Below are 26420 nucleotides of genomic sequence, written 5' to 3'. Positions count from 1 at the left end.
AATGCCTGTTTTGTTTAGTTTTCTTCTTGGAAAAAGTTATTAAAAACAAGTTTTTGTCTAAATTAAGGTGAATTCATGGTTCCTTTTTCCACATAATGTAACCGGTAATGCTTTTGATTAATAAAATAATAATTATGTGATCGGTATTGGTGATCGGCCCTCATGGGTGATCGGTATCGATATATATAGTAATAAAACTCGCATAGTGCAGTTTTAAGGGACATAGCTGCAAAGGGTCAAGGTTTTTTTTAAATTAATTTTCTCCTTCCTTGTGTGAGGTAGTGGAGTCAAATTGTTAAACAGGTAAACAAAAAACAAAAACAGCAGCAGCTGCCAATTTCAGGTTCTTCTAGTGAATTTTATTAAACTTTTTTAAGGCTCCTGAGCGTCTGAAATCTTTGCACACCTGCACTTCGTTAGACCATACCATAACAGAAAGAACAGGTCAAACCAAACAACTAAATCCAAACAGAGAAACTGAAATAAGATTAATAATCTAATTTACAAACTCATCTGCATAACCAAATGGTCTGCAAAGTAAAACATGTAATACAGGACAAAAAGTTACTTAAAGAAAACCCCACCATTGGTGATGAATGGTGGGGTTCATCACCAATGGTGGGGTCATTCAGGAAGTTCTGGGCCTCCTATTAGGTCCATCTGAAAGGAACAAACAATGGTGAGTAAAAAAGCGTTAGCTTTAAGTAAAACATGTAAGCAGTGGCGCAACTACACATTATTCAGGTGGATGCGAAAACATAGATAACATTGACCCTTTGCAAATATGTCACTAAATTAATAAAGGCTGCCATGATGGACGTCGGAAGTAAGAAACGGCAGTATTGAACAGCGAGACTGAATTGTTTTCTAAAGTTGTTTTGCCAGTTTATTTATAGTTTATACTTGTTCCAGTCAAGCTAATTAGTCTGTACGTAACACACCTGGTTGGGGCTAGCAGACGGCGGTATTTAGAAAAGTTTGAAACAGCTAGCTTAGAAACCGGCCCATACCGCCTCCCTTCTAACGTGTTGATTAAATTACCGACTTTGCCTGAATTCACACCACATGATTTATAGTACTGTGTCATAAACAGTGTTTCACCTTAAAACGCAGCAGGATTAAAAAAACTCACAAAAGACGAGATGCTGACCAGTTTTTTTTTTCCATACATGCTAGGCTACATGGCGGTGCGGCATTGTTCCCATGGTTACTAATTATTAACCGCCTGCCTTCGCTATATGCGATATTTGACATTTTTCTAATCATACTTATAAAGTTTATGAACGTTTATCTTCTTACCTTGTACAAAGCGTTCGCTGCAAACCGCTGTTACACCGAGGGCTGACTGTCATATGACTGATGCTGCTATCAGTCTTAACTCATTAAAAGTTATTATAAAATGTTTGGTTTCTGTCCTTGTCTGTTTGTGCAGCCGATCGTGCAGCACCCTATGACCATTTTTGAAGTGAAATCAACTAAATAGAAGCGATATTGCAGATATCTGGTTTTTGACAGGCTTTTTTAAAGGAGTTCTGGAGAGCGTGACGTCACATGCAAAATGTCAATATTCCTGGTAGGAAACAATTTTGGAAACTTCTTTTATTTTTGTATTTTCTTTCAACATTGCCAGTAGGCGCTACATCTGTTAAAATGTAGAAAAGAGTATGAATCCATCTCCATGGTAATGGGGAATATGCAGGAATGCGGCTGTTTTGCGTTCAGATGCCTATCAGCCCTTTAGACCAGTTTAGTTAAACTCTGCCTTTCTGCTCACAGATCTTCCTTCTGCTGCATCATTCATGCAGGTTGTGTGCAGAGGGCGATGAAAGCCTGAACTCCAGAATCAACTGCAGAGGTGAAAGAAGACACCCAAGGTAAAATAAAAGAACAAAAAACTAAACAGCAGCTGTGTATCAAGTCTGCAGCCTCATGGGAGCAGTGGACCATATTCTGCCACTGATAGCTTGACAAATGATATCAACTGCAAGAGCTATTGTTATGACAGCAGGGGAAGATGGTATCAAACTGCAACAATATCCACAATCCAGCTAACATACTGTGAATAGAAGCAAACACAAATTAAGGTTGCTTTTTTCCCCTTTTCTTTAAAACTGCATTAGACAGATAAAAAAAATATCAAGTTAGGTTTTTTTTTATTGTTTAAAGATGTATTTATTGTTGAAGTGCTGCAAGGTTCCCACTAGATGTCTCACTCCATGGCTGTGCTCTTTCCACACACACACACACACACAGACACACACAAAGTCACATGCAGTGTGCACATGGTGTGTTTAATATGACCAGCCTAGCGACGATCCACATGTGCTTCGGTCTCCTCTGGGAGGACAGGAAAGCATCTGCCTCTCTCTGTCAGACACATTTCTGGGAAAATGGCCTAAATTCGCAGCTCGGCAGGAGGCGGAGACAAAAAAACAAACAAATATTGAGCAGAACAAAAATGACAATCATTTGTGTGGATATATCCGTGCATCCTAATTATCATTGTATATTACCGATTCTTGTAATACTGCTTATCCCTACATGCTTGAGGTGATGCGGTAATAACACTGATAACAATGAGGATTTATGCAATACTTTTCTAAGCCAGGGATAAAATAACCACATAAACAATCCATTAGCTGTAATAAGGGGAGATTTAAACTGCAGGCTTCATTAGGTGCTCAGAAGGAGCTTCCCCAATAAGAACAAAGCTCAGGGTCTCACCTGCTTATTAGCTCTTCTATTTGTAAATTTATTTTAATGTTGCAGACATCATTCAGACCGGGAAACATCACGGATCATAGAACCAGACGGTGGTTGTTTCACTCAACTTATTGTTCATTTTGCAGTGTCCTGAAAAAGTACTTAACTTTTCCTTTGTTTCATTTCATCATGCAGAGTTATTGAGGTTTTATGTGGTAGTCGCACAGTGACGTGGAAAGGAAAAAGATGCAAAATGAAAATCTGAAAAATATGGTTTGTATTCATAATTGGACCAATTTTCTTTTCTTTTTTAGTAGACGAGTTGTACTTTGACTAGGCCGTTGTATTCTGGTGGTGTCATTGTCCTACCTCACTCTAAAAACTTTTGCATTCTTATTTTAAATTATTTTTAGTCTATATTTCCATTCACCTTGCTATCCAAACTTAAAAAAAAGCTATCCACCAGATTTCATAGATTTCCTTTTGCAGTGACTTTTATCTTATAAAACATTGTAGTCAACGGATCCTCTTACCTTAGCTGTCTGCCCCTTGATTATTAAATTAATGCTCTCATTGCACAGTTGTCAGTTTCAGAGGAAGACCATGTTTGGTAGGTTTACAGGTGTGCCGTATATTCTTTCTATTTCAGATATTGGACTAAACGGTGCAATGTCTGTGAGGTGTGGAAACCCTGGGATGATCTTTTAAAACCCAAACCTGCTTTAAATTGTCTCCCAACTTTCTGCTTTCTTCCTTGGTCTTTATTTTTTCCTTTTCTTTATTAATTAATTCTAAGAAACTTCAGTCATTTTCATACTGGGATAAAATCAGTTGGGGTTTGTTCAGTAATATTGAGATTTTTTATGGTAATTGGCTGCAGCAATGCATTATGCATGTATATATGTGTATTTATATATAATGATTGGATAAAAATCTGGATAAATTGCCAGGAAACAGCTTGTGTGCGACTGCCTGTTTCCATCAAACATCTGATTTGTGTCACTGAGTCAGAAGAAATCCTAAAGACGACAGAAACGACTTCTCGAACTCAAAGCAACCCGTTTCATTTCCATTTCACACAAGCTGGAAACGGGACGTAAATAAAGTTCCACTTTATTTTGTTCCTGTTACCACGTACGTTTTATATCAGCAGTTTCTGCTTTTGACATCAAATTATTTTCAAATTCAAGCAATAAAATGTCAGCGTGGTGAATCTGTTTCCGTCCTGATAAAATGTACTTTAAAAAGCCTCACTTTGGACAACCCGGATGTACACAATCTGGATTTGTCCAGTAAATTTGTCACTTCCTTCAACATTGTGAAGTCAATTTGTAAAATCTGTGTGTTTGTCTGTCATAAAGTGACTCAGTTTGAAGCTGCAGAACTTGACTTGTGTTATCTGTTAATTCCTTCATTAAAACCTTATCACCAGGCTTAATGCCAATTAAAATTGTCTCTAATTTGATGGCTCGGCGGGCTCTTGTCTGTGCGCTCCTCAGTAACTAGAGAAGTCTAGGATGGAACCACCTTCTCGAGTTATCAAACCATCGAAGGCTGCACAGGCCTGTTAGTTTTGTCTCTTTAGTGCCGACACTGTTTAACGCGTTATGTGATGGCACTTAGTACTGCTCTCGCCGCTAAACTGTTGAAGGATAATTTAATGTCAGCGTGGCACTGTGAGGCAGCTTGTACTTCATTTTCTCCTCAGTGTAACATTGCTCTCAACTACTGAAACATTTTCTCAGACACGTCCCGCCAGACGGTGGAACAGAAGTCAAAGGTTAAATTGGAGGAAGAGCCGACAATCACGGCGGATGCGGCAGGTTTTACATGCTCCACTTCACTGAGTAGGACACATGGAGGTCCCAGCGTTTTCTGAACGTGGGTGAGGATTTCTTCACTGAATTCACCCCCAAAAGATCCCACATAGAGATACATTCATTTGAGAACGTAGCAGCGCACAAAGGCGATCGTCGTATGTGGTCTGCAGGGGAAACTTTAGCAAACAGAGTCAGGGTCACACTGAACACTTGTGTGTGAATCACAATTAGATGTTATTGACAGATCTGCTTTATGCAGATGAAGCAGATGGCTCATGGGCAGTGAGAGGAGAGGCGGTGGATGTTGCAGGGTGATGAGCTGCAGTTCTTGTTTTGCAGCAGCTGGCTGACAAATAATGTGTCAGCAAAGTCAGGTGGACAATATTGGTGAGAAAGGGTTGGGCTGAAGATGAAAACATCTGAAATGTCATCACGCACCTGCAGCGTTTAACTCACTAGCATTTTAAGAAGCAAATGTAATGGCCTTGCATCTTTTTCTTTCCAGTTGTATACTATTCTGGATTTATTTTCTCAGACTGAGAAGTATTGTATATCTGATAGGAGTTGTTTGGAGACCTAATGAACCCCTAACCCTAACCCCACCCAGGAGTTTAAAAGTTCAGTCTGCACCTGGCAAGACGAATCTTTAGGCCTACTTCATGATGAGGGACAGGTTCTGTTTAGGAGCTTTTAAAAAGTGAAAGTGAACCAAAATACAGTATGTGAGTGTAATGACGGTTAATTTTCAATTTGTCTGGTGTTGGTTATTAATGAACAGCTGAATCTGGAATCATGACTAAATAATCTCAAAGAGAAAAATATTCTTAACTTGCTTTTTGCTTCAAATTGTTTTTGACTATAATATGATAAAGTTTATAATGTAACCCACTCTGAGTGACCTCCACATGTAGAGAACACTGCAAAAACACGAAATCTACCAAGTAATATTTGTCTAGTTTCTAGTGAAAATATCTTAGTTCACTTGAAATAAGACAAAACAAATGTTTAAGTAACTTTTTGGGAAGATGTTGGAGTTCAAGTAAACAATTACTTAATACTGTTGAAAAAGGAACCATTTCCATTGACAGATTATTTTACTTGAGAAAAATGTCTTGTTACGAGTGAAATAATCTGCCAGTGAAATATTAAGAAATTATTGACTTGAAATAAGCTCTTATATCTTGCTGAAAAATTACTTGTAAGTCAGGTTCCTCTTATTTCAAGTTTACTAAGATATTTGCATTAGAAACCAGACAAAATTGACTTTGTGTTTTTGCAGTGTAGATCTGCCTAGTATCTGCTAATAGATCTCAAACACAACAGTTTTACTCCAAAGAATAAGAACGGTTCGAATGAGTTGTATCGTCCAGCTTCACATCACCAAACTGGTTTTTTAATGGTCTTTCGTAACAATTTAAGATTATACGCTAAACAAATGTGCAGGACAAATGTGGCTCTGATATCTCTTTCCTTTCCTCCGTTTTCACTCTGTATCCTTTTCAATCCCGGCTTTGATGTCTGCATGAGGGAGGATTTCCTGGAGCCCAGAGAGGGCCATTACCCAGGGCCCATTAGGCCTCTAGTAGAGCATGTCAATGACTGCTTAGTCTTGTTCTGTTTTCAAATCTCCCCTCCACCCCAACCACCAATATGTCTGTGTGAGGAGGTAAGAGAGATGATAAAATCCTGTTCTTAATGCATACAAGTCTATTTATTCAGTTGTAAAAGCATGAGTACACAGCTCAGTGTTATTGCGTAACGTTTGTAGTATTGTGGTTTTTCACGTGAGGACGCCGGGTCGTTGTTTAATGGTGTTGTTCTCCCATGCAGACAAAGATCGAGGGCAGTGAGTCATCATCATCAGAATGAAACGCTCTGACATTTGAGCATGAAAGAAGTCCCAGAATGCCTTGTGGATCAGCATCTCTGGGTTTGGTTTGTGTTTTACAGGAATAGCAGAATGCAGGGACAGGAGAGCCTTTTCCTATTGATTCCTCTAAAAAAGTTTTTAGGGGAAGCGAAGAACGAGACGAATGGGAATCAATATAAATTTAATCTAAATTATGTACTTTAAATTTTTAGTATTATTGAGCGCGGCCTCGCTTATCTGATAAGTGGATGTTGATGATTTCTAGGATGAAAAAAGTGGGAATGTGACAAATAAGGCAGATAAACTTGGTTTCCTCATGAAGCACAAATGTTTTTGGACTTTCTGCAGCTGTTAAAAAACTCGCCGCCCTTAAAGAAAAGGTGTGACAAGTTTGTCAAGTCCCTGTTTGGCAGAGAGCTCTTGATGGCGTTTGCTGAAGGGTTTGAGTCTCGTAGGTGCAACGTGTCTGCCATTTGTGGTGGCGCTCTGGTGAAGATGGTTTGTCTGCGTCAACATCTTCCTTGGTGGTGGTCGCGGGTTGGGTGCTGGATTGTTGGTTGTTAAACACATGCAGATACATGCAGATGGATTCTGTGCAACACATGGCTTTCCTGTGAGATCATGGAAAAACAGATGAATGTCTTCAGGTGTGAAATGTGCACATCATACCCATAATTGTCGCCAAAGACCTTGTGAAGATCCTGGCTGAAGCTGCTGAGAGTCTCATTAGTCCAGTACTGACACGAGCTGAAAGCCATAAAAATTATAGTTTAATGAACAGAGGAGCAAAAAAACTTACAATTTGGTTGAGTTTTGTAGTAACTAGTTACGTTTACTCAATTACATTTACTTGAGAGTAACTTTCTCTTTTAAAAGTTACTTTTAGGAGTATTTTTTTCCAACGCTGTACTTTTCACTTTTACTTGAGTAATTTTATTACAAAGTATATCTACTCTTGAGTAAAATTTCTGGATTTTGTACCGACTGAATGAAAAACAAAAATTCACCAGACACAGACCTGAGGTTTATGTTAAAAGTTTTCTAAGTTTTATATTGAAATAAACTTAATTTGGATTTTTTTTCTTTTGCCTGATTTTATATATTTTTTTTATTTATGTGAATTATTGTCATTTTCGTACTTAAAATACCAAAATTTCCACATAACTTTATATCTCAGTCCGTCTGATTGTGTAATTTTTAAATATTAAATAATTAATAATTTGATCATTTACTATAACAATAACAGACTCAGTGTTGATATAAACGATATCAACGTACTCACATATAATGGCTGCAAACAGATGCGCTATCATACAACCATACATCTTTGAAAAGCAGAAGTGGAGTCTCCTGCGCACCCAACAAGAATGCTGCAGTGGTTTCTGAATGTTAATTCAGCATCAAATCAATTCTCTTTTCCAGCAGCTGCTGCACAGTTCATATAGCGCTATGAAATGGCGCATATGTGTCATGATTAAACATGCTAGAGTTCTGCTTGGGTTGCCAGGTAACGGGGCTGGGCTTGGCTGGGGTTGCTAGGCAACAGTACTCTGCCTGTCAAATGTGACGGAACAAATGGGAGGTTTCTTAATGCGGCTCGTTTTCCAGACACCAAAAACTTTAACTTCTGGCCCAAAAAATGTCTGGGTGTTTTTTTTAAGCATTTGGGTTGGTTTCAGAAGTAGTTGAGACATAAATGAAAGTGAAATAAAAAAAATGAAAAATGAAATAAAAAATGAGGCAATCCCCTTTAAAATGAATCTGAAAATAAATCCTGGCACTAAAAAAATTGTGATTGTAACTGAAAATATTAAGACGGACTCTGAAATAAATTTATTTAAACATTTTGTTTTGAAAATGAACCAAAATTGAAAGTGAACAAAAGGTTTATTGACCCTCTAAAGCAGCAATTTTCTTGTAGGACATAATCTACCAAGACACGGTAAAGCATTCACTGTTCGCCTCTCTAATCCCGAATATTAAACCTCTGCATTGGTTTGTATCATGTAAAGCATTTGTTTTTCCTGTCTGAACATCAGCGCAGGGCAGAGAGAAACAAAGCAAGAGGTCAGGCAGAGAAAAAAAGATGGATATGGTGGAAGAAGTGTGAGATAAGCAGCCAGCGCAGCTGTGTTTCTGTGGGGTGTGCAGCTTTACTCGTGACTTCCCTGCGGCCCGCAGACAAGGAAACAAGGTGTGATTAATTCTTCCCCAGCCTGCTTGACCTCCGTCTGGGGGAGCGTTCCCCAGAAAGGAGGCTGCAGCCTGACGCAGCACAGCCTGGCCTGTCTGCTTTCACTGCCTGAATCAATAACAGACTGGCAGGTCAAGCTCTTCATGAGAAACTGAACCGGCTAATCTGAGAGAGAACCAGACTGTAAAACCTCTGAAGGTGGCTTAACTGGGAAATGAAAGTCCAGAAGCAGAAGCAGTTGTGTCTCAACTGCTTCTGCCGTTAAAATGCAATTTGACTCAACAAGAAAATAGTTTTGGTTTTAACTCAGAAATTAAAGTTCATGAAGTTGATTTAACAACAAGACAAGGTGTCTAAACATTGTTTTTAAGTTCATTAATCTTAAATTGATAGTTTTAACTTAATGCTGCAATTTAAACCAAGTAATTATTTCATAATGTGCAAGAAAAGAAACTGTCCTTACCTAGTTAAAGAGACACATTTCTCTACTGTTTTACTCACATTATCAAATTAAATAAAATACATATTTTACTTTAGAATAATTTGTCTTGTTTCATATTAAATGAACAAAATTTTTGATCTGATAATGGATTTTATTAAACATCACAATAAATTCTGCTAAGAACATTTATTGTGAAGGGGACGTTATTCTCAAGGTTAAAAATAAACATTTGCCTTAATAACACAGGAGTCAGATCGTTGTAACGCACTTCCAGCTCAGGATGCAAAAACAAGCCGCTAAGCATTCTGGGAAATAGTTCCCTCTCCTCTTTTTCTTCTTTCAGTTGTTTAAGTGCTAACATAAAACCTCTTGCAGGTTTGACACGATTAATAAAATGTTAACACAACTTACTACTGTCAGCTTATCTTTCACAAACTCACATTCAGGTTCAAAATCTAAAACTCACTACATTTATTTGGCTTAAAGAGTAGAAAACTGTAAACACAACTAAATGCAGCTCAGATGTTTTACAGTGTACCCACTGATCGTTTGTAGGACTCAGCCGTCATTGATCTCTGTGTTTTCACTGAACGGATCTCTAAACGGGTCGGATCAATCAGCTGCGATGGAGAGTGGATTCCCGAAAGTGTTACTGGGATCAGGGTCTCAGATCTCTGAGCGCTCCAGTCACACACAGCGGGGTGGTGACTAGATACTCAGTTACTTCTGGAAAAATTTACTTTGAGGAGTATTTTATATGATATATTTTTACTTGAGTAACTTTATTATAAAGCATCGCTGCTCTTACTTGAGTAAAATTTCTGGACACTTTACCCACAATAACGTCACTGAATGAACAAACATGTTTCAACCAAATATTCACCAGACACAGACACACACCTTTGTATTGAAAGATTATAAAGTTGTAAAAAGAAAAAGTGACCCATCTTCACCTCATTTGCATAATATTTTGCCTGATTTTATTTCGTAATTATGGTATTTATGTGAATTATTTTTATTTTAGTCTTTAAAATGCCAAAATTTCCGCGTACATTTATATTTCGATTCTTCTGATGATGTAATTTTTAAATATTAAATGATTGTTGACTCACTTGAGTAGACTTTTTACCAGATATTCTTTTACTTTTACTTGAATAAAGATGTTAAAGTAGTGCTGCTCTTACCTGAGTTCAGTTTTTGGGTGCTCTACCCACCTCTGCCTGTATCGTTGTTGGGATTATTACCTCTTTTTCAGCGGGAGGCCGACTCTCAACCCCCTGGTGTTTTGTTTTCCATAGCTTGAAAAAAAGAAACCGAATCGCTCTTTAAATAAGACAAAAAGCTACTTATTCAAAGCTAAATTGGTGCCTGATTATCTTTGTCGCAGCTGCAGGTAAATTTAGATAAAAGTTTGCCCTGTGCAAATTTGAGAACAAAAAGAGGAAGGGAACAATGGGTGTGACTCAGCAGAAAATTAAGTGTGAGTCAACCTCACTGGAGGCTCCATCGCTCAGCCAGCGTCTGCTTGCTGCCATCATTTATGTGATAGGAAGGTGATGGGAAGTAACGGAGTGTAAATTAATGTGTGAAAGAAGCCATCAATTAGGGCTATTTCCCTCAGCTTAGGAAGCTCATATAAATCAAAACAAAACTCTGTCCTGTCTCTTTGCCACATTTGTCTGGAGGGAGACTCTTGCACAATATGTCTCCAAACTTAGCAGCTTTCAGGAATTGAAGATTTTATTTGGTCCCGTAACCCCGGGAGAGAAAGCACACAGATTTGTTTTGACTGAACAACCCGTGACATCGAGGTGCATATCTCTCCGTCCGCCTGCCGTCAGGTAGGTTTCCCCGTCCCGATGCAGGCCCGTGCCCCACAGCGCTTCTCTACCGAACAGCTTCTTCTTCTTCGTCTGTCACTGAGGGCACAGAAACGGAGCGCAGCAACCCTGCTGACTGCTGCGTGGCTTTCTGTGGCGCAGCACCTGTGTTGTACCTCCTTGCTGACTGACCGAGTCGAGGACGACGCAGCCACAGAGCCGCTGCCTCTCTGCCGCCGTCGCCGTACGCGCTGCGAGATGAGACTCCTCCAGTCGACCCCCAGGAAGGGGCTCATGCGTTTCAGTCCGCAGCTTTTACAGGAGGACAGCTGGGAAATAAAAAAGGAAATCTACGTTATTTTTAGCATCATGTCGTAGTCATATGCAAAATAAATAATAAACAAGAAAACGTTCCCTGATTCCAACTGGTGGCTCCTACCAGCACAGCACTGGGTTATTTACTTTTTTAAATTTACATTATTAGTTACAGATTATGTTATGATTAAGCTGGACAATTTGGATATTCTAAAATGGAAATGAAAATCACACACAACCAAAACCATAAATGAACTGGATTGTGAAGTCTGCATAAACAAAATTCCTCTTTAAAATATATCAATCATGATGGAAATTATTGAGCTTATTTTAATTTGTTGTGCAATTTATTTATTTATTGCTTATTGTGACAGGCTTATGATTTCATGTATTTATAAGTACAAATCTGATAAGTCAGGCATGTTTTTAAAGATTTATATTTCCCTCTCATCCTCTGACCGCTTCATGATTGAAGTGTGTGTGCGTGCGTGTGTGTGTGTGTGTGTGTTGACCTCCACTTCAAGGGACAAGTGGGCGTTCCCGATGCAGTTGATTGCTCTCAGGTGTGAGAGGCTGAGTCCATAAGGAGCTGCGAGACGACCACTCGGTGTCTAATGGCCGATCTGGACTGGTGGAATCAAACCAAACATTCAGGCTCCATGTTGTTTTCTGTGTTTCTTTAGATCAACTCTGGAAAATGTCTTACCAGAGTTAATTCAATTTATCTATACCGCGCCAATTCACAACAAATTATGTGTCAAGGCACTTTGCAAGCAATTTATTTTAATTCAGTCACACATAGTACCGTGTTTCCCCGAAAGTAAGACAGTGTCTTACTTTCTTTTTATCCCCAAAAGCCCCACTATGTCTTACTTTCGGGGTATGTCTTATATTGGAAAAAAATTGTCGAATGTAACTCTTCCTTTTACCACTGGAACCGGAAGCGCTCATGTCTAGGGGCAAAAATATAGCATACGATATAAGCACTGCTTGTGGTTCCGTATCACAGTCTCCTGTGTGCATTATCATATTTTAAGCAGGAGGCGGCAGTGACAAGTGCAGGGGACGGTGCGGTGACGTATGGAGAGGGGGACGGCGCGGTGACGTATGGAGAGGGGGACGGCGCGGACGTGGGCAGGAGGCGGCGCGCAGCTAGATGAGAGGGAGGCGGCAATACCCCCGTGTTTTCCCGAAAGTAAGATACGTCTTACTTTCGGGGTATGGCTTATATTAGCCGACCCCCCTGAAGCCCCCGATACGTCTTACAATCGGGGGTGTCTATCGGGGAAACACGGTAGTTATCAAACTGTGCAATAACCTCAGTACATTATTATTAGTTAAAAGTTTGTCTCCTGGACGAGTATGTAGCGATGGTGCACAATCGCTTGTGTTTCCAGCAGTTCCTCATGCTGAGCATGCATGTAGTGACTGTGAAGAGGAAGAACTCCCCTTTACCAGGAAAACCCTCCAGCAGAACCGAGCGCCCATCTGCTACGACCGACTGGGGGTTTGAGAAGTCAGAGCAGACACACAAAAAAGAAACAGATGAACTGATGTAGGAGAACAATCTGTGTTAATGGACAGTAAAGGGTCAGGAGAGGGTTAACGTTGGGTTGTTGGCAGCATCATCTCAGCCGATGTCCTCCTCCAGGAAGGCAACACAGCAAAACACCAAACCACATGTAGCTTTTGTACAAAGAAAAATGAGAGAAAATATAAAGCCTGCAAACATAACAGTAAATAATGGAAGTTGTAGACGAAGAAAGTAGCAGAGTAGAGCTGCACTGATTTGCAGTTTTCTGGCCGATTACCGATCTTTAAGAAGCCTGACCTGCCGGTTCTGATTTTATCTGATACCATTTTTTGGGGGGGGCTGAAATGTTGCTACATATGGCGAGAAAGTTGCTGATTTGGCAACAGTGGAGCAACTAAAGTACAGAAATGAGCTGGTGGGTCAGTCTGTCAGTCAAACAGTGGATAATTTTACACCTGATCAGATTGGCTTCATATTTAAGTACCGACCGATCACCCATCTCCCAAACTGAATAAAATTAACCATCTATCCGAACCACATTCTCACTTTCTGAAGCTTTCTGCTTCCTCCACATCTCCAGTGTCCATTAAGCCAAAACCAAAGTCTCCATATTTCCCTGTAAGAAGCTCAGCCTCTAGTCATCGTCTGTAGCTGTCTATCTGTGAGTTCCTCTCCCACACATCACCTGTCAACAAGCAGGTGATGCATCTCCTCTGGATCAACAACTTCACTTACCTCTGAACCAACAGGATCTTCCACCTCTGCGCTGTTACCTCTCCTCAAACCCGGCGCTCTAATCTCATCCTCAGAACATTTCCTCCATTATTCCTGCCGCTTCGCTAACATCTCTTCCTCTCATCCTTTCAGACGAACTGACCTTGCCAAAACGGATTCCTGTTATTTATTTAATAAATGTCCAAACCCTACTATGCTCTGACAGTGGTTTCTGCATCTGGGTCAAAAAACTAACCTAGACAATGATGAGAACAAATTGGTGGATGCAACGGACCCAGGAAATAAAAGATGCTCTGATTGGGGAACAAAATGTAACATTCAACCTGGATGTGAAACACGATGTGTCACCGCACAAGATCCTGAACAAGGTTCATAATTTCAATTAAAGCATAAAAGAATGGCCCAGTCAAAGTCCAGACCTAAATCTAGTCTATCCAGATGGACAAAGCTGGTCCAGACATATCTAGAAAGACTTGAAGGTGAAAGCTCTTCCAAATACCGTTCACAGTTCAGGGGTGCTGTGCACAAACCCTTGGGAAACTTTTTAAACGTTCAGTTGCAAAAATGATGAAAATAATTTTCCCTTATGGATCATTTTCTCCTGCTCTATGCTCTATTTGTGTAGTAAAATGGCAGAATGTGAAGTATAGGTCGGCCAAATTAGGCTGGACGATAAATTGTCCCAGAAGTTATCGCGATAAACGATAGTATTGCTGTTTTTGAGATTATTTTCAAGTAATTAATGCAAGAACATATTCTTAAAGATGAATAAACTTTAAATTCTAATGAACATTTAAAAAAATAATAAAACAAATACAATGAATTATGATGTCTATGTAAATAAAATTATCCTTTAAAAAAAGATTGTTGAAACCAAAACACCAGACTGAAGAGTTTTGTCATCTGGTTTTTGGTAGAAAGAGAAAAATCATTGAAAATGGAAATCGGTTTTAATTTATCATTAATTGACTTATTGCTTATTGTGACAGGCCTAACTATAGGCACTCCAAACATGTCTGGATAGAGCTGTGCTCATCCTTTCAACACAAATCTCCTCCGCCCAAATAGCTTTTAAAAGAATGAAACATTCGCATTCAGCTCCAAAATAACGTTATTAATTCTCTTTGCATCCATTCAAACTCGTTCACTGGACCAGATGCGACATTAAGTAGAACAAATGTAGTTGCGGATCAGCCTGTGATTGCTGAATGTTTACACTCCAGTTAATACAACGGGCCCCTCCAGAGTCGAGCCTCTAATTAGCAAAATAAAGCCTTGATTTCTGCCTCTAATCCAGAGTTTGTGAAGAAGGCACACGGGGAGGAAGAGGAGGGGGGACGTCAGGAGGAGGTGGCCTGATGCGCGCCCCCGTCTAGCGCACAGGAACGGGCCGCTTGGTGAAGGAGGAAGGACCTCTGATGTGCCAAAAGATGAATCAAGTGAGCCAGAGGGTGGAACACAGGAAGTTAGACCTACAAAATAAAATATTAAAAACATTTTTAAAAACAGGTCAAAGCTGAGTCAACAAAAGAGGCAATTCTCAAACTCGCTTTGCGCATTTAGTGTCGTAAAATAAGTGCGCAGTCAAATTTAACATCATAATTTAGAGGAGAAGATTAAAATGTTTTAAAAACGTTGTCGGGGAAAAGCAGTGCGCAATGGGCTGCGCGCAGTCACTTCAGTGCGACGTTTTGCACCAGAAACTACAAATGGTTTTATTTTGAAAGCGTAATGGGGAACAGTGGCGTCGCTTTGAGCTTCACCGTGTATGGCTGTTGTTACACTGGAGACGACGGAGGAGAAAAAAAGGGAGCGAATGTGCGCTTTAGCTGGGAGAGAGAGAGACAGACAGAGAGAGAGAGAGAGAGAGAGAGAGAGGGGAGGGAGGACAGCGAGTGCGCGAACAGGCAGCAGCCAGGCGGGCACATCAGCAACAGCGGCTGAGCATCTTTCCCCCGATCCTCGCCTCCTGACTCTGCTTCTATCATCATTTATTTTGGTGCCAAATTTCTGCGTGGCGTGTGCGCCTCCGGCGGAGCCCCTCACAGCCGCGGGGCTGAAGTGTCCAGAAGCGTCCGGCGACCGTTCACCTCCTACCGCTCACTTTCCTCCGGAGCTCGGTTTATTCTTAGCTCAGCTGCAAGAGACACACACACAGAGAGAGAGAGAGAGTGGGAGACCGTCTGTCCTTCCGGTACTCTCTCTTATTTCTCCCAGTTTCTTGAATATTTAATGGAAAATGGCGATCTGCGCACAGTCGATTGGCGTTTTCTGCCTCTTCGCCGTACAAACTGTACTTATTATATGCGTCTCCACGCCGACAGCCGGGACCCACCACTTCCCACAGCACTACACGTAAGTACTAAGCGCTGTTTAGGTGTAAGGGTAGGAGGGGAGAGGGAGGGCTGAAGTAGGACAGGTGGCCCCCAACAAGGCTGTGTGCGCAGCGCAGTTTACCTCGCAGGATCTGATGTTTCCTGATGCTCCGTTTGATGCAGCGAGGTCCACATCAGTCCCCACGCATCCTGTGTTGTAGAGACATCTGATACCGATGCTGAGAATAATTGTAAATATGGCATCGTGGTGCACAGACACGTGCTGGAGGCGGATTTTGAGAAATATTAATAAGGGGATGAAATGGAAAATGGAAATGTGGTTGTCTCTGCATTTGGAAGAACATCCGATCTAAGCTTTAAAGTCCTCCGGATAACGCACACGCACGCGCACACACGGTGGGAATAACAGAGTATAAGTAAAAGCTGCGGATTTAAACTTATGCTATACCAGAAACTCAACATGCATGGATATTATGAAAATCAGACGCTCTGATGAGGCCAGCTGTTGTCAGTAAAACCTGAAACTGAAGCAGGAAAACTGAAGATTGACTTTTGCAGCGCACCTGTTGGGAAACAGTTCCGACAACTGAGCGAAATGCAAAGCCAATTTACTTCTCCTTGACAAAATGAAGGGTGAACATTGGTTGATTAAAGCATAATCTAATTACCACGTTTCTGAGGTGACTGATGGCAACACAACACATGTGTTTTTGTTTTGTTTTGTTTTTTAGATTTATTTATCCCTTTTTCTCAATAATAATCCCTCTAAGTGCATCAGTTGCTGAACTCTGGAGCACATTTGATGAAAGTGTTTCTGATGTCAGAGAAATAAAAATATATTTAAGTGACTCCTGATGCATCCTGATGGATTATCTGGTGAAAATCTCCACGGGTTTGTTAGTTTGGCGTCCAAGGTGACTTTCAGTGCGACTGCCATTGACTCAGATTAGCTGGATCGCTGATTTGGTTGTTTAAGCCCAATGAAAAAGGTGGCGCAGGAAATTTATGTCACTCAGTTGTTGCTTGAAGAGCTTCCGAGTTGATTCCCTTTTTCTTTTGAACATCTTATTCCTCTCTCCCTTCAGGTCTGAGGTGCCCTTGTTCAAGTCTGTATTATATTCAGCTTCCTCTTGGGGTTTTTAAACTGGGTTTTGGGTCACCCACATTACGTTTGCCAGAATTTGCTACATAATTGAAGCATGTGTGTGTGTCTGTGTGTGTGTGCAGCTTCTGAGCCAACCTATCTGAGTTTCTTATTTGTTTTAAAGGCAAACTTAATTTCCCAGCAGCTCTCACATTTTCTGAGAACTCAAATTGCGTTGTGGTAATGCTTCAGTTTATACTTCAGTGTGTTTCTAGCAGAGAGAGGGAGAAGTTTCTATATGTTTAAATGATGTAGAGAAATCGGTTCTGATAGCAGATTTTCCTCCCCAGAAAGTAAATCTTTCCAGTGATGGTAAAATATCAACAGCAATCTTGTCAAAATGTTATTTCCACGCATCAAAAAATAGTCAACCTCCTGCCCTAATAGATATTTGAGTGTGGCAGCGCGAGTGATGAGATCCATCGCAGCAGAATGGACACAGTGATAGCATGTTGCCGGCACACAGGTCTCCCATCCGAACTCATTTCATCACATTTTCTGCTTTTCCGTAATGTTGGGCCGGGCATAAATCAGCATGCGTTGGGGGGGAAAAACATCAAAAACGCAGGGGAACAAATGGCGGCGTTTCTACAACTACATCAGACTAGAAAGAGGCAGAGAGCAGGCAGACGGCTTTAATGTGCTGAACCATGAAAACTTCTTTGTTTTAAAAAAAGATATCACAGCTTTCATTACACACGAGGTCTAAAGGCGTGCGTTTAGCATCGGGCCCCAGTAGTGCATATAATTTCCTAAACAACCGTGTCCTGATATCTCAGTAGCTGGAGTTCTGCACATCTGAGACTGGAGGATGTGTTGCTCATTCGATTTAGTCCAGTAAAACTCAGAAGTCATGATAAAGTAGTTTGGAAAAATAACATTTTAACAGATATTACTTGACTGCTTATTTCCCCCGGCGGTTCAGATGTTCCCTGTAGTTAGAGATGCAGCAGTCGAGCTTTTCCCGACCAATTTGGATCTTAACTTCTTCTGAGATTTTCATCCAAGAATTAAATGAGAATAATAAAGTGTGGCAGGCTTTTTTTAATAGAGGTAGAGGTTCTGAATCCAGCTGTGCCTTAAATGCCTTTAACCTTCATAGGAATGTATTTTATTTAACATGTCTATTAAAGTGCAGGCTGTTGGTGGGTGACACATTCATTGACAGAAAATGCATTTCAGTGAGTAGAAAACCCCCCCCGATCTTTAAACCATTTATAAAACTCAAATCAGCTGATTGATTTGTGCATCTATTTCTATTTTTTCTTTCTTACCACATGGGATAATATATGGACATAGCTCCAGTTTTTACTAGCTTGATTAGTTTGATTTCTGGTTTAAATTTAATTTCAATGCTTTTAATGTAACTCCCCCTTTGTATTGAGATTATTGTTGATCATTTTATTAAATATTTAGCTCCTTTTGGGCTTCTGGATAGCATTGGGGATGTATATAGTTTTCTAGCCAGTTGGATATTTATAAATGTAAACTTTTCTGCATTGCCACTGAGTTTTCAGTTTTCTTTAAAGTCTGACCTGCTGATTTCCATTTTGACCAATTCCAGGGTTTCATTTTATAGATTGCAGCACAAAAATGATCTGCAGCTTGTATGATAGACAAATGAGTTTTGAATCCAGTGGAAAGTTAAAGAATTACTCTCATCTTATATCAACTTATATAAAGTTCATTATAACGGCGCTTTACTTTCCACTGTCGCCACGTGCTTGTAGAAAGCTGTTTATAAATCTGTTTATAAATCAACTTGGCTGAATTATTTTATTTCTTCAATCAAGTTTTAATATATCATAGATATTGAATCTATTTGACTGAATTATACTGAGCAAACGTCTCTGTTTATGTTTTATGTTCAGAAATTTGTTTTGAATCAACACTGTATAATAAATTTTTATTCAAAACTCATGTCCCTAACAATAAATTCAGGAAGTGAATCAAAGTTCTTGTTGTTGAGTTTTTAGACCAAAATGTTGTTTGTAGCTTTGATGGATTTCATAAACATCTTTTTAAAATATTTGGCTGATTGATTTACTCATTTCTACTCATTTGGTTTTCCACCATATATTTGAGATTAATAATCAACATGACCAAATTGATAAGTGTTGTTAATTAGTCAATATCAGCACCACATGATCACAATTAGTTGTTTTGAATTCAACTAATATGAATGACTGATAAAATCCTCCCCATATTCATCACAGCATATTGACCAAACTACTAAAATAGCAAAAATACATAGAAAATGGTGAAAATGTTTAGTTTTTATGCATTTCATTAAATCTGATTTATCAATAATTGACCTGCCAATCAATAATCAGAGCCAAACAGTTGGGAGAATTGGCCAGTTTTCATTCATTTAAACCACTTTTTATTTTGATCAGCAGTTTTCATGTTTGAAATTGACCTTCTAGTTTAAAAGTTAAAAAAAAAAAAAATTTAATTTAATGATGAATTAAAGCAGAGATTCAGAGATCAGGATTTTTCTGGCTCAGACGGTTTGTTGACACGTTTGTTTGCTTAAAGTGGTAGTCGATCTTAGTTTTGATCTTTTTTTCCATCACTCAGAGGTAATTATGGGAAAATTAGCAAATCCTAGTCGGACTAATTGATTGTTGGATCTAAAGCTTTGGCGTATTAAAGATCGTCTGACCCAGGTGTTGCCCCGGACTCGCAGTGTCCTGCCTTTTTTCTGGCCTTTTCACAGTAAACACTCTCACTTTGAACACCTCTTGTTTTCTCCTAAACTTGTGCGATAAGCACAGACGAGCCGCCTCCATGTTTGGATCTGTTGGTTCCCACTCCCCACTTTTGGCAGCAAGGCATTTTTCTGCGTTCTGTTAACTCTACCTTCTTCCTTCTCATCTTCTGAGCAAATCTGACATTTGAAGATGACATTTGTTTCTGTCATCGCATTAACAGACGAGCGACCACATTGTGTTGAGATGTTGATGCGACTGATTGGTTATCTTCAAAAGGTTAGCAGCTGATGGCTGGACGGTGAACGCATGACAGAGTTTATCCATCTGATTGCTGAAAGCTTTTAAACCGTTTTGCGAGCTGAGCAGCTCACATCCAGGTTGTCAGGTTGGCTCCTTTGCTTTAAAATGATCTAAATCTGGGTCCATTAAGTCATTTGTTGCTCTGCGAGAGATATACAGTGATGAGCTCCAGGCGTTTGATCTCTTAATTCCCAACTTGGCTCCGTCTAACGGAGATCAGCTTCTGCCTAGGGTGCTCTTCTGTCAGACCCCAGCAATTTTATTACGAAACCGGAGATCCAAGACGGGCTCAGTCGCCGCCGGTCCTGCCAGGCCCAACCAGACAGATGAATGCAGGATTTGACGGGCGCAGGAGGTGCTGATGAGAAAGTTGGACATTAGGACAAGGATTCGTCCGGAAACATTGGCACAGATTGTGGCAGCTTTCCAGCAGAACACACTGGGACAGACACTCACTCGTTTATTCATACGTAGTGACAGAGAACTGTGTGAGAACCTGTTCAGATGAAGATGTTGAGGGACGTGTTGTGGTTTCTGTTTTTTTTGCAGGATGATTCACTGGGCCGGACGCATTGAGAAGGAGCTGGAAAAGGTTCTTCAGCACGTTACCGGAGCTCAGCAGATGAGATCGGTAAGTTGACGTCACGCGGTCATGTGACGAGCTGCGTTTGCTTGCATTATTAATCAGATTCCTCTGGGCTTGGTTGTACAACATGAATGTGTGTGAGTATCAAGCAGAAAACAACAAGCTTTTTCATCTTTATGTAACAAGCAAATGCAATAAGATTTTCTTTCATTTATATAAGTGGACAGAAAATGGTGGGAGTTTTAAGTTCTGATGCATTTAGTGAACACAAAAAACTGATCTTTCAGTGTTTGAACCGTTTATAAAAGTCAGTCAACTGATTGATTGGTAAATCTCTTGTAATATTCTCTTATTTTAGCACATATGACATTCAGCAATGGCTCTAATTTTTATTAGTTTGATTTCTGGTTAAATTGAGCTTCAATTTAATTTCAGTGCTTTTTGTTTTGCGATTGTTGCTCTTCTTATTGCACTGTTTGAGCTTCTGGATAGCTTTGGGGATGAATGTAGTAACTGTGTCTGCATTTGAACTATACCTGAAATGCACATTCAAAATGCAGATTTAAAAGTGTAATTTATTACAAATTATGTTCAGGTTTGCAGCTCACGATAGTTAGATTTATTTCCATGATAAAATCATAAAGTAGGTATTGGGCTGTGTAATTTTATCAATTCTATGATATTTATAAAACATTTTTTCCTCAAAGTATCGATTTTTCATCCGTGAGTATTGAAGCATTAAATCTTTGAGTGATAGCTGTCAAATCCACGACAGCTATCGCACATGACATTTTTTACCCAGTTGCACATGTACATTAAAAATGACATGTAATAAAACAACCAGTTACAATTAATTAAATAACGAAATAGATAAATTACATAACCTGATATAAATGAATAAGGCAAAAAAGCTTCATTTTCTGCATAACCAAATACACAAAGCCACACAATTAACGTTTAAATAAAGCACATGTATAACAAAAACAACAGTTATTACACCATTGGTTCATTTAATTCAACCCAAGTCCATGAAACAGTCACAAAATGTCACCAAAATCACTCTCACTCTAAAATCTTTCAGAAAATCTTAAAAATGTATCACATTGTATCGTTTGCTGAATATCATGATATATATCGTATTGTGAGCAGAATATTGCATATTATACTGTGTCGTGAGATTAGTGTATCGCTACAGCCCTAGTAGGTAAACCTTTATAGAAATGGAAAAAAATGTGAGGTCAAAACATGTAAAATACAATAAAATAAAAAACAAACTGCTGTGCTGTGATAGCAAAGTCTCCTGCTTAAGGTCATAAAGTAAATATTTATGTGATAATTTATTCTCTGGGAAGAAGGAGAACTGCGGGCTCGGTTCAGAAGGTTTGACACCCAGCAAGTCAGATCCCTACTGAGGGATTTAAAAGTGTTTTAAGGTAAACAACCTGAATGTAATCCTCAATCATGTGTAGGACAACTCTAACGTGAAACAGCAGCATTTGGGTTAGATGCAGACATTCTGCTCCAGTTCTGACCAGCATTGTTGACATGATTCAAAAGGATATCGCTCTTCCTATTTCTGCAAACTATTACCACTGGAGTATTCTTCATTAGACTTTCAGTGGATGTGTAAGTCTCACTTTTCTCCACATAACGAGTGGATTTTGCTTGTTAGGATTTAGTTGCACTGCAGTGGCAAACATTTACTACTACAGCACAACTTTTCATGCTACTGAAACTCAGACAGTTTGCAGTAATTGTGTCATTTCATTTGGCCTTAAAGGTAACTTCACGTGTGGTCGTTAAAATCTAAGTGGCTCAGCGACTGAGCAGATAATTGTTGTGATGAAACAACAAGGAGAAACATTAGGAGTGAGCACATGAAATTATGTCATCTTTTCTGCTCAGAAAACACATACAATTAAGAATCATTGTAAAAGAAAGTGGGCTGCAGAGTGGCACAGTTGGTAGAGCTGTTGCCTTGCAGCAAGAAGATTCTGGGTTCGATTCCTGGGCCCCGTCTTTCTGCATGGAGTTTGCATGTTCTCCCTGTGCATGCGTGGGTTTTCTCCGGGTACTCCGGTTTCCTCCCACAATCCAAAAACATGACTGTTAGGTTAATCGGTCTCTCCAAATTGTCCCTAGGTGTGAATGTGTGTGTGCATGGTTGTGTGTTTCTGTGTTGCCCTGCGACAGACTGGCGACCTGTCCAGGGTGACCCCGCCTCTCGCCCGGAACGTTAGCTGGAGATAGGCACCAGCAACCCTCCCGACCCCACTAAGGTACAAGGGTGTAAAGAAAATGGATGGATGGATGGAAAAGAAAGTGTATTTTTTAAAATTTCTTGCTCTCATTTGTCTTGCTGGCCTGGCTGTTGACTTCCTGTTGGAGATGCAATACCTGTAACTAGGGGTGCACTGATTTATTGGTGCAGATTTCCTTAATTTTGGGAAATTGGTGATCAGCTGATGCTTACATGTGAAGCCGATCTTATCCACAGATATTATCAACATTGGGAAAGATCTAAGAATCAATCACTGTCCTCTTCTGCTCTGCCTTTACAGAGGTTTGATTGACAGACCGGCTACCAAGTCATGTCTGCAGTTAACAATAGTGACCCCACAGGGGGGTTGCCAACTCAGCAACTTTCTTTCTACATTTAGCAACATTTCAGACAAAAAAAATCTGTATCAGCCAAAATCGGAATCATCAGGTCAGGCTTTTTAAAGATCGGCAATCGATGCACCTCTATCTGTAGCCTCAGTTACAGTTTTCAGTGGAGAGACATTTTCTTCACAGAGATCATCCATGTTTGCTGCAGAGATGATCTTCACAGTGAAGGTGGTCGCTACAACCTTTTTATGTTATCAATATTAACACATTTCCGCTAAATATAAGACACTTTCTTTATATGTCTAGCCTCATAGTGATAATCTTCAGTATAGTACGGTTACATTCACTGCCATCAATCCATATATGGAAGCATTTCCTGTTAGCGAGGTTCACTTATGAGGCTGTTTTTTGTTGTATGTTTCTGAAAAGTGAATTATAACATTTCTGAACACAAACAGAAAGGCCAATAGTGATGTAACTTTTAAAATGTTAATGTTTTCCATCTTTAAAATGTATCAATATTTGCTCTTTAAATGGAAACTGGAAACATTAAACACTTGATTAGTTTTCCTTTAAGAGGAACGGTTTGGGTAACGCTGTATTTGTAGGAGTTTGCATAAGACTGACATGACACTTTAATATAGATGTTATAACACGTGTCTTTATGAATGGTTCTGACTGTCATGAAGTGTCATTTGGCAAATAATGACACTTTTAATGCAAAGTTGTACTAAAACATGCAGTTCACTAAAAGTGTCAGCCTTGCTTTAAACAATGTTTATGACAACAGTCATAACCATTCATAAAGACTCCGTCATGAATGTTGTATCCGGTTTATGACAGTGTCGTGTCAGTCTTATGCTCACCCCTTCAGATAAAGTGTTGACACTTTTTTTATTCTTTTAGATAAAAACACATGAGAACCAAATAAAATTCATGAGATGGGCAGACTCTCCGGAGTGCAGATTTGGTTTTACTGTGCCTCCAGTATCACAGTTTCTGTGTAACGTGTGTGTGTCTTGTGGCAGAGCAGATGGTGGAGCGCCGTGTTATTGACACTGTTTCATCGTACTTCTGCCATGTGCACATTTGCCATGCTTCCAGGGTTTGTAATGCACCCTGAGATAAATGCTTCATTATTGCTGTTTGGGTGAGTGTGATTCATCGGGCCTGTGCGACGCCTGTGGCTTTAATGCTAGCAGTAACAGTGGGTTGTGTAATAGCCGGTCGTATGGCGGCGACATTGATGGATCCCAGAAAGGAGGAGGAGAGCGGACGGAGCTCGTCCCGGTGGAAAGGGTAATGACCATTAGTTGATATAAGGCAGACGCTCCGAGTGTCTGATATAGCAAGGTTGATTTTAGCACTTATCCAGTGTAAACACAGCAGAGCGGAGAATTTACCTGTCAAAATGTTTGCTTTTCACAGTGTGTGTAAATATTTTTCTCAGTACTCCTCCTGAGTAGTGCTGAGGAGTAGACTGGCTAAGTAACACGGCTTCAAGGTGAAGGCGTCTTGACTCTGTTCAATAGAAATCATGCATCTCTGAGCTACAAGGTGTGAAAAAAGCTGCTGGTTTGGACATGGTGAACTGCAGATGTGGAAGGTAACAGGTGAGATTTTAAAAACATTTTGTTAGCTTGAAACATGAAAAAGTTTTCTCAACCATTAGCAAAAAAATGTGTATTCTTGTAGAATAGATGAGAGGAACAAATTGACATTTGCTTCCCCCAAAATGTGTTGATTTAGGGCTTTTCTGAGAAGAATTGTGATAGTAAAAAAAGTAAAGTAACAAATAGAAGAGCATGGCAGATAAGTCATATTATTACTGCTGCTAAAATCTACAAGTAAGTCCACAATTATTCATATCCCTGATGGAATAACTAGGGATATTGACAAACCTCCATATTACCTTAAAGTTCATCCCAGAGGCCACACATATAACTAAAAACCAGAGCTTTTATGCAGCTTTTATTACAAATATTCCATCTTTGTTAGGTCCTTCGCAATCTTACACACAGTGGGTTTGCAATAATAAAATAAAACTATTACTTTTTCAGAGACAGAAACCCAAATTAACTAAAATGGAAAGAGGCGGATTAAAACTTTAATGAAACAATCTGAAGTTAGAATCAGGCTGGAAAGTTGCAATTGGTGCAAATCTGTAACTTTGATGCATTTAAAACACAAGCGCTGGATGCGATTTAAGAGGAAGTGGCACTTTTTCCAGTAATAAATACAAATGTATACATTTAAACACCAAAATGTTAAAAGTTGATGAAGCATCCTGATAATGTTTAGTTTTTAAATGGAAACAAGATTTTGACTGAGCTTTTTCGATATGACTGATTTGATCACTAATCCTCATTAACACTAATGCTGCTTTGGTTTTGTTAGGAAGCTCTTTGTGGCTTTTAGTTGTGGTTTTCCTAAAAGTGGGACGTAGTTTCCCATGTTTAAGTGAACCGATTCCCTGTTTCTGAGTACCGACTCGTTGTTCAGCGCTCTGTAAACGTGAAGTTCCTCGTATGTAAACCAACCGAGTCAACAAGTGTGTGAGGTCGTGTCCGTTAGCCAAACCCAATGGAGCCTGTCTCGCTCTAAAAGTGTTACTACCAGAGATGTCTTGTGTTGGCTGCCCATATGGCTTTGTGTGTGTGTGTGTGTGCTGGTCTGACTGCGTGCACATACTGTGTGTGAAGGAACATTTATCATTGCCCCAAACAGGAGTCGTCACAGGGTGTGCTAAATGGCCCAGCATGCCTAGAAAAGCCATTTTCTAAATGGATGCCTCTCTCTTTACGTGTGTCTGATAGAAATCTTCCCAGGGCTATGCCGGCTCGTAACAAGATTGCCTCCCTCTGCGCCCCCTTCCTTTTCATGCGCAGTTTATTCTCACATGAGACAAAAAATAATAATAATAATAATGTAAAGTGTGTGCAAATTATTTCTGGGTTTGTCTTACATGGAGGGACACAAGTGAGCCAAGTTGGATGTATTGCGCTGTGCTCAGTTCGTGCTCCGGGTTGAGATGTTATCTTTTCTGACAAGCAAAGTAGCGGACGAATGTGGGAGTGAGGTCTGAATCAGAAAAATAACTATATTACTTCTAGATTTATTTATTTATTTTTTGTCCAAAATGGGTTTTAAACGCCCTCAAATTTACTGTAGACGGGTTAAGTCAAGCTCTCATTGTTGAGACGGAGGGTGAGTGATGTAGAGGAGGTGGACGTTTCAAAATGGAGAAACGTGGCGCTCAGATAGACGAGCCGAGTGGGCGACCGGGAGCCGAGGAGG

General features: G+C 39.8%; 1 protein-coding gene across 7 annotated transcripts in view; it reads left to right on the top strand.

Moving 5' to 3' along the window:
- Positions 1 to 26420, top strand: part of cacna2d2a (calcium channel, voltage-dependent, alpha 2/delta subunit 2a) — a 290040-nt gene that overhangs the window by 57923 nt on the left and 205697 nt on the right. For 2 of the 7 annotated variants that reach the window (XM_008408667.2, XM_008408663.2), the window contains exons 1-2: positions 15276 to 15788; positions 20477 to 20558. In XM_008408667.2, coding sequence (XP_008406889.1) covers positions 15673 to 15788; positions 20477 to 20558 — 198 coding nt within the window. In that variant the 5' untranslated portion in view covers positions 15276 to 15672. Of the gene's footprint in view, positions 1 to 1512; positions 1574 to 1776; positions 1875 to 15275; positions 15789 to 20476; positions 20559 to 26420 lie in introns of those variants that run through there. The other 5 variants (XM_008408664.2, XM_008408661.2, XM_008408662.2 and 2 more) reach the window with 4 other exon arrangements.

This window comes from Poecilia reticulata, linkage group LG5 (genome assembly GCF_000633615.1).
Source record: "Poecilia reticulata strain Guanapo linkage group LG5, Guppy_female_1.0+MT, whole genome shotgun sequence".
In the NCBI taxonomy this organism is placed as follows: Eukaryota; Metazoa; Chordata; class Actinopteri; order Cyprinodontiformes; family Poeciliidae; genus Poecilia; species Poecilia reticulata.
Note: the sequence above shows the minus strand (reverse complement) of the source record. Positions and strands in the feature narration are given on the sequence as shown.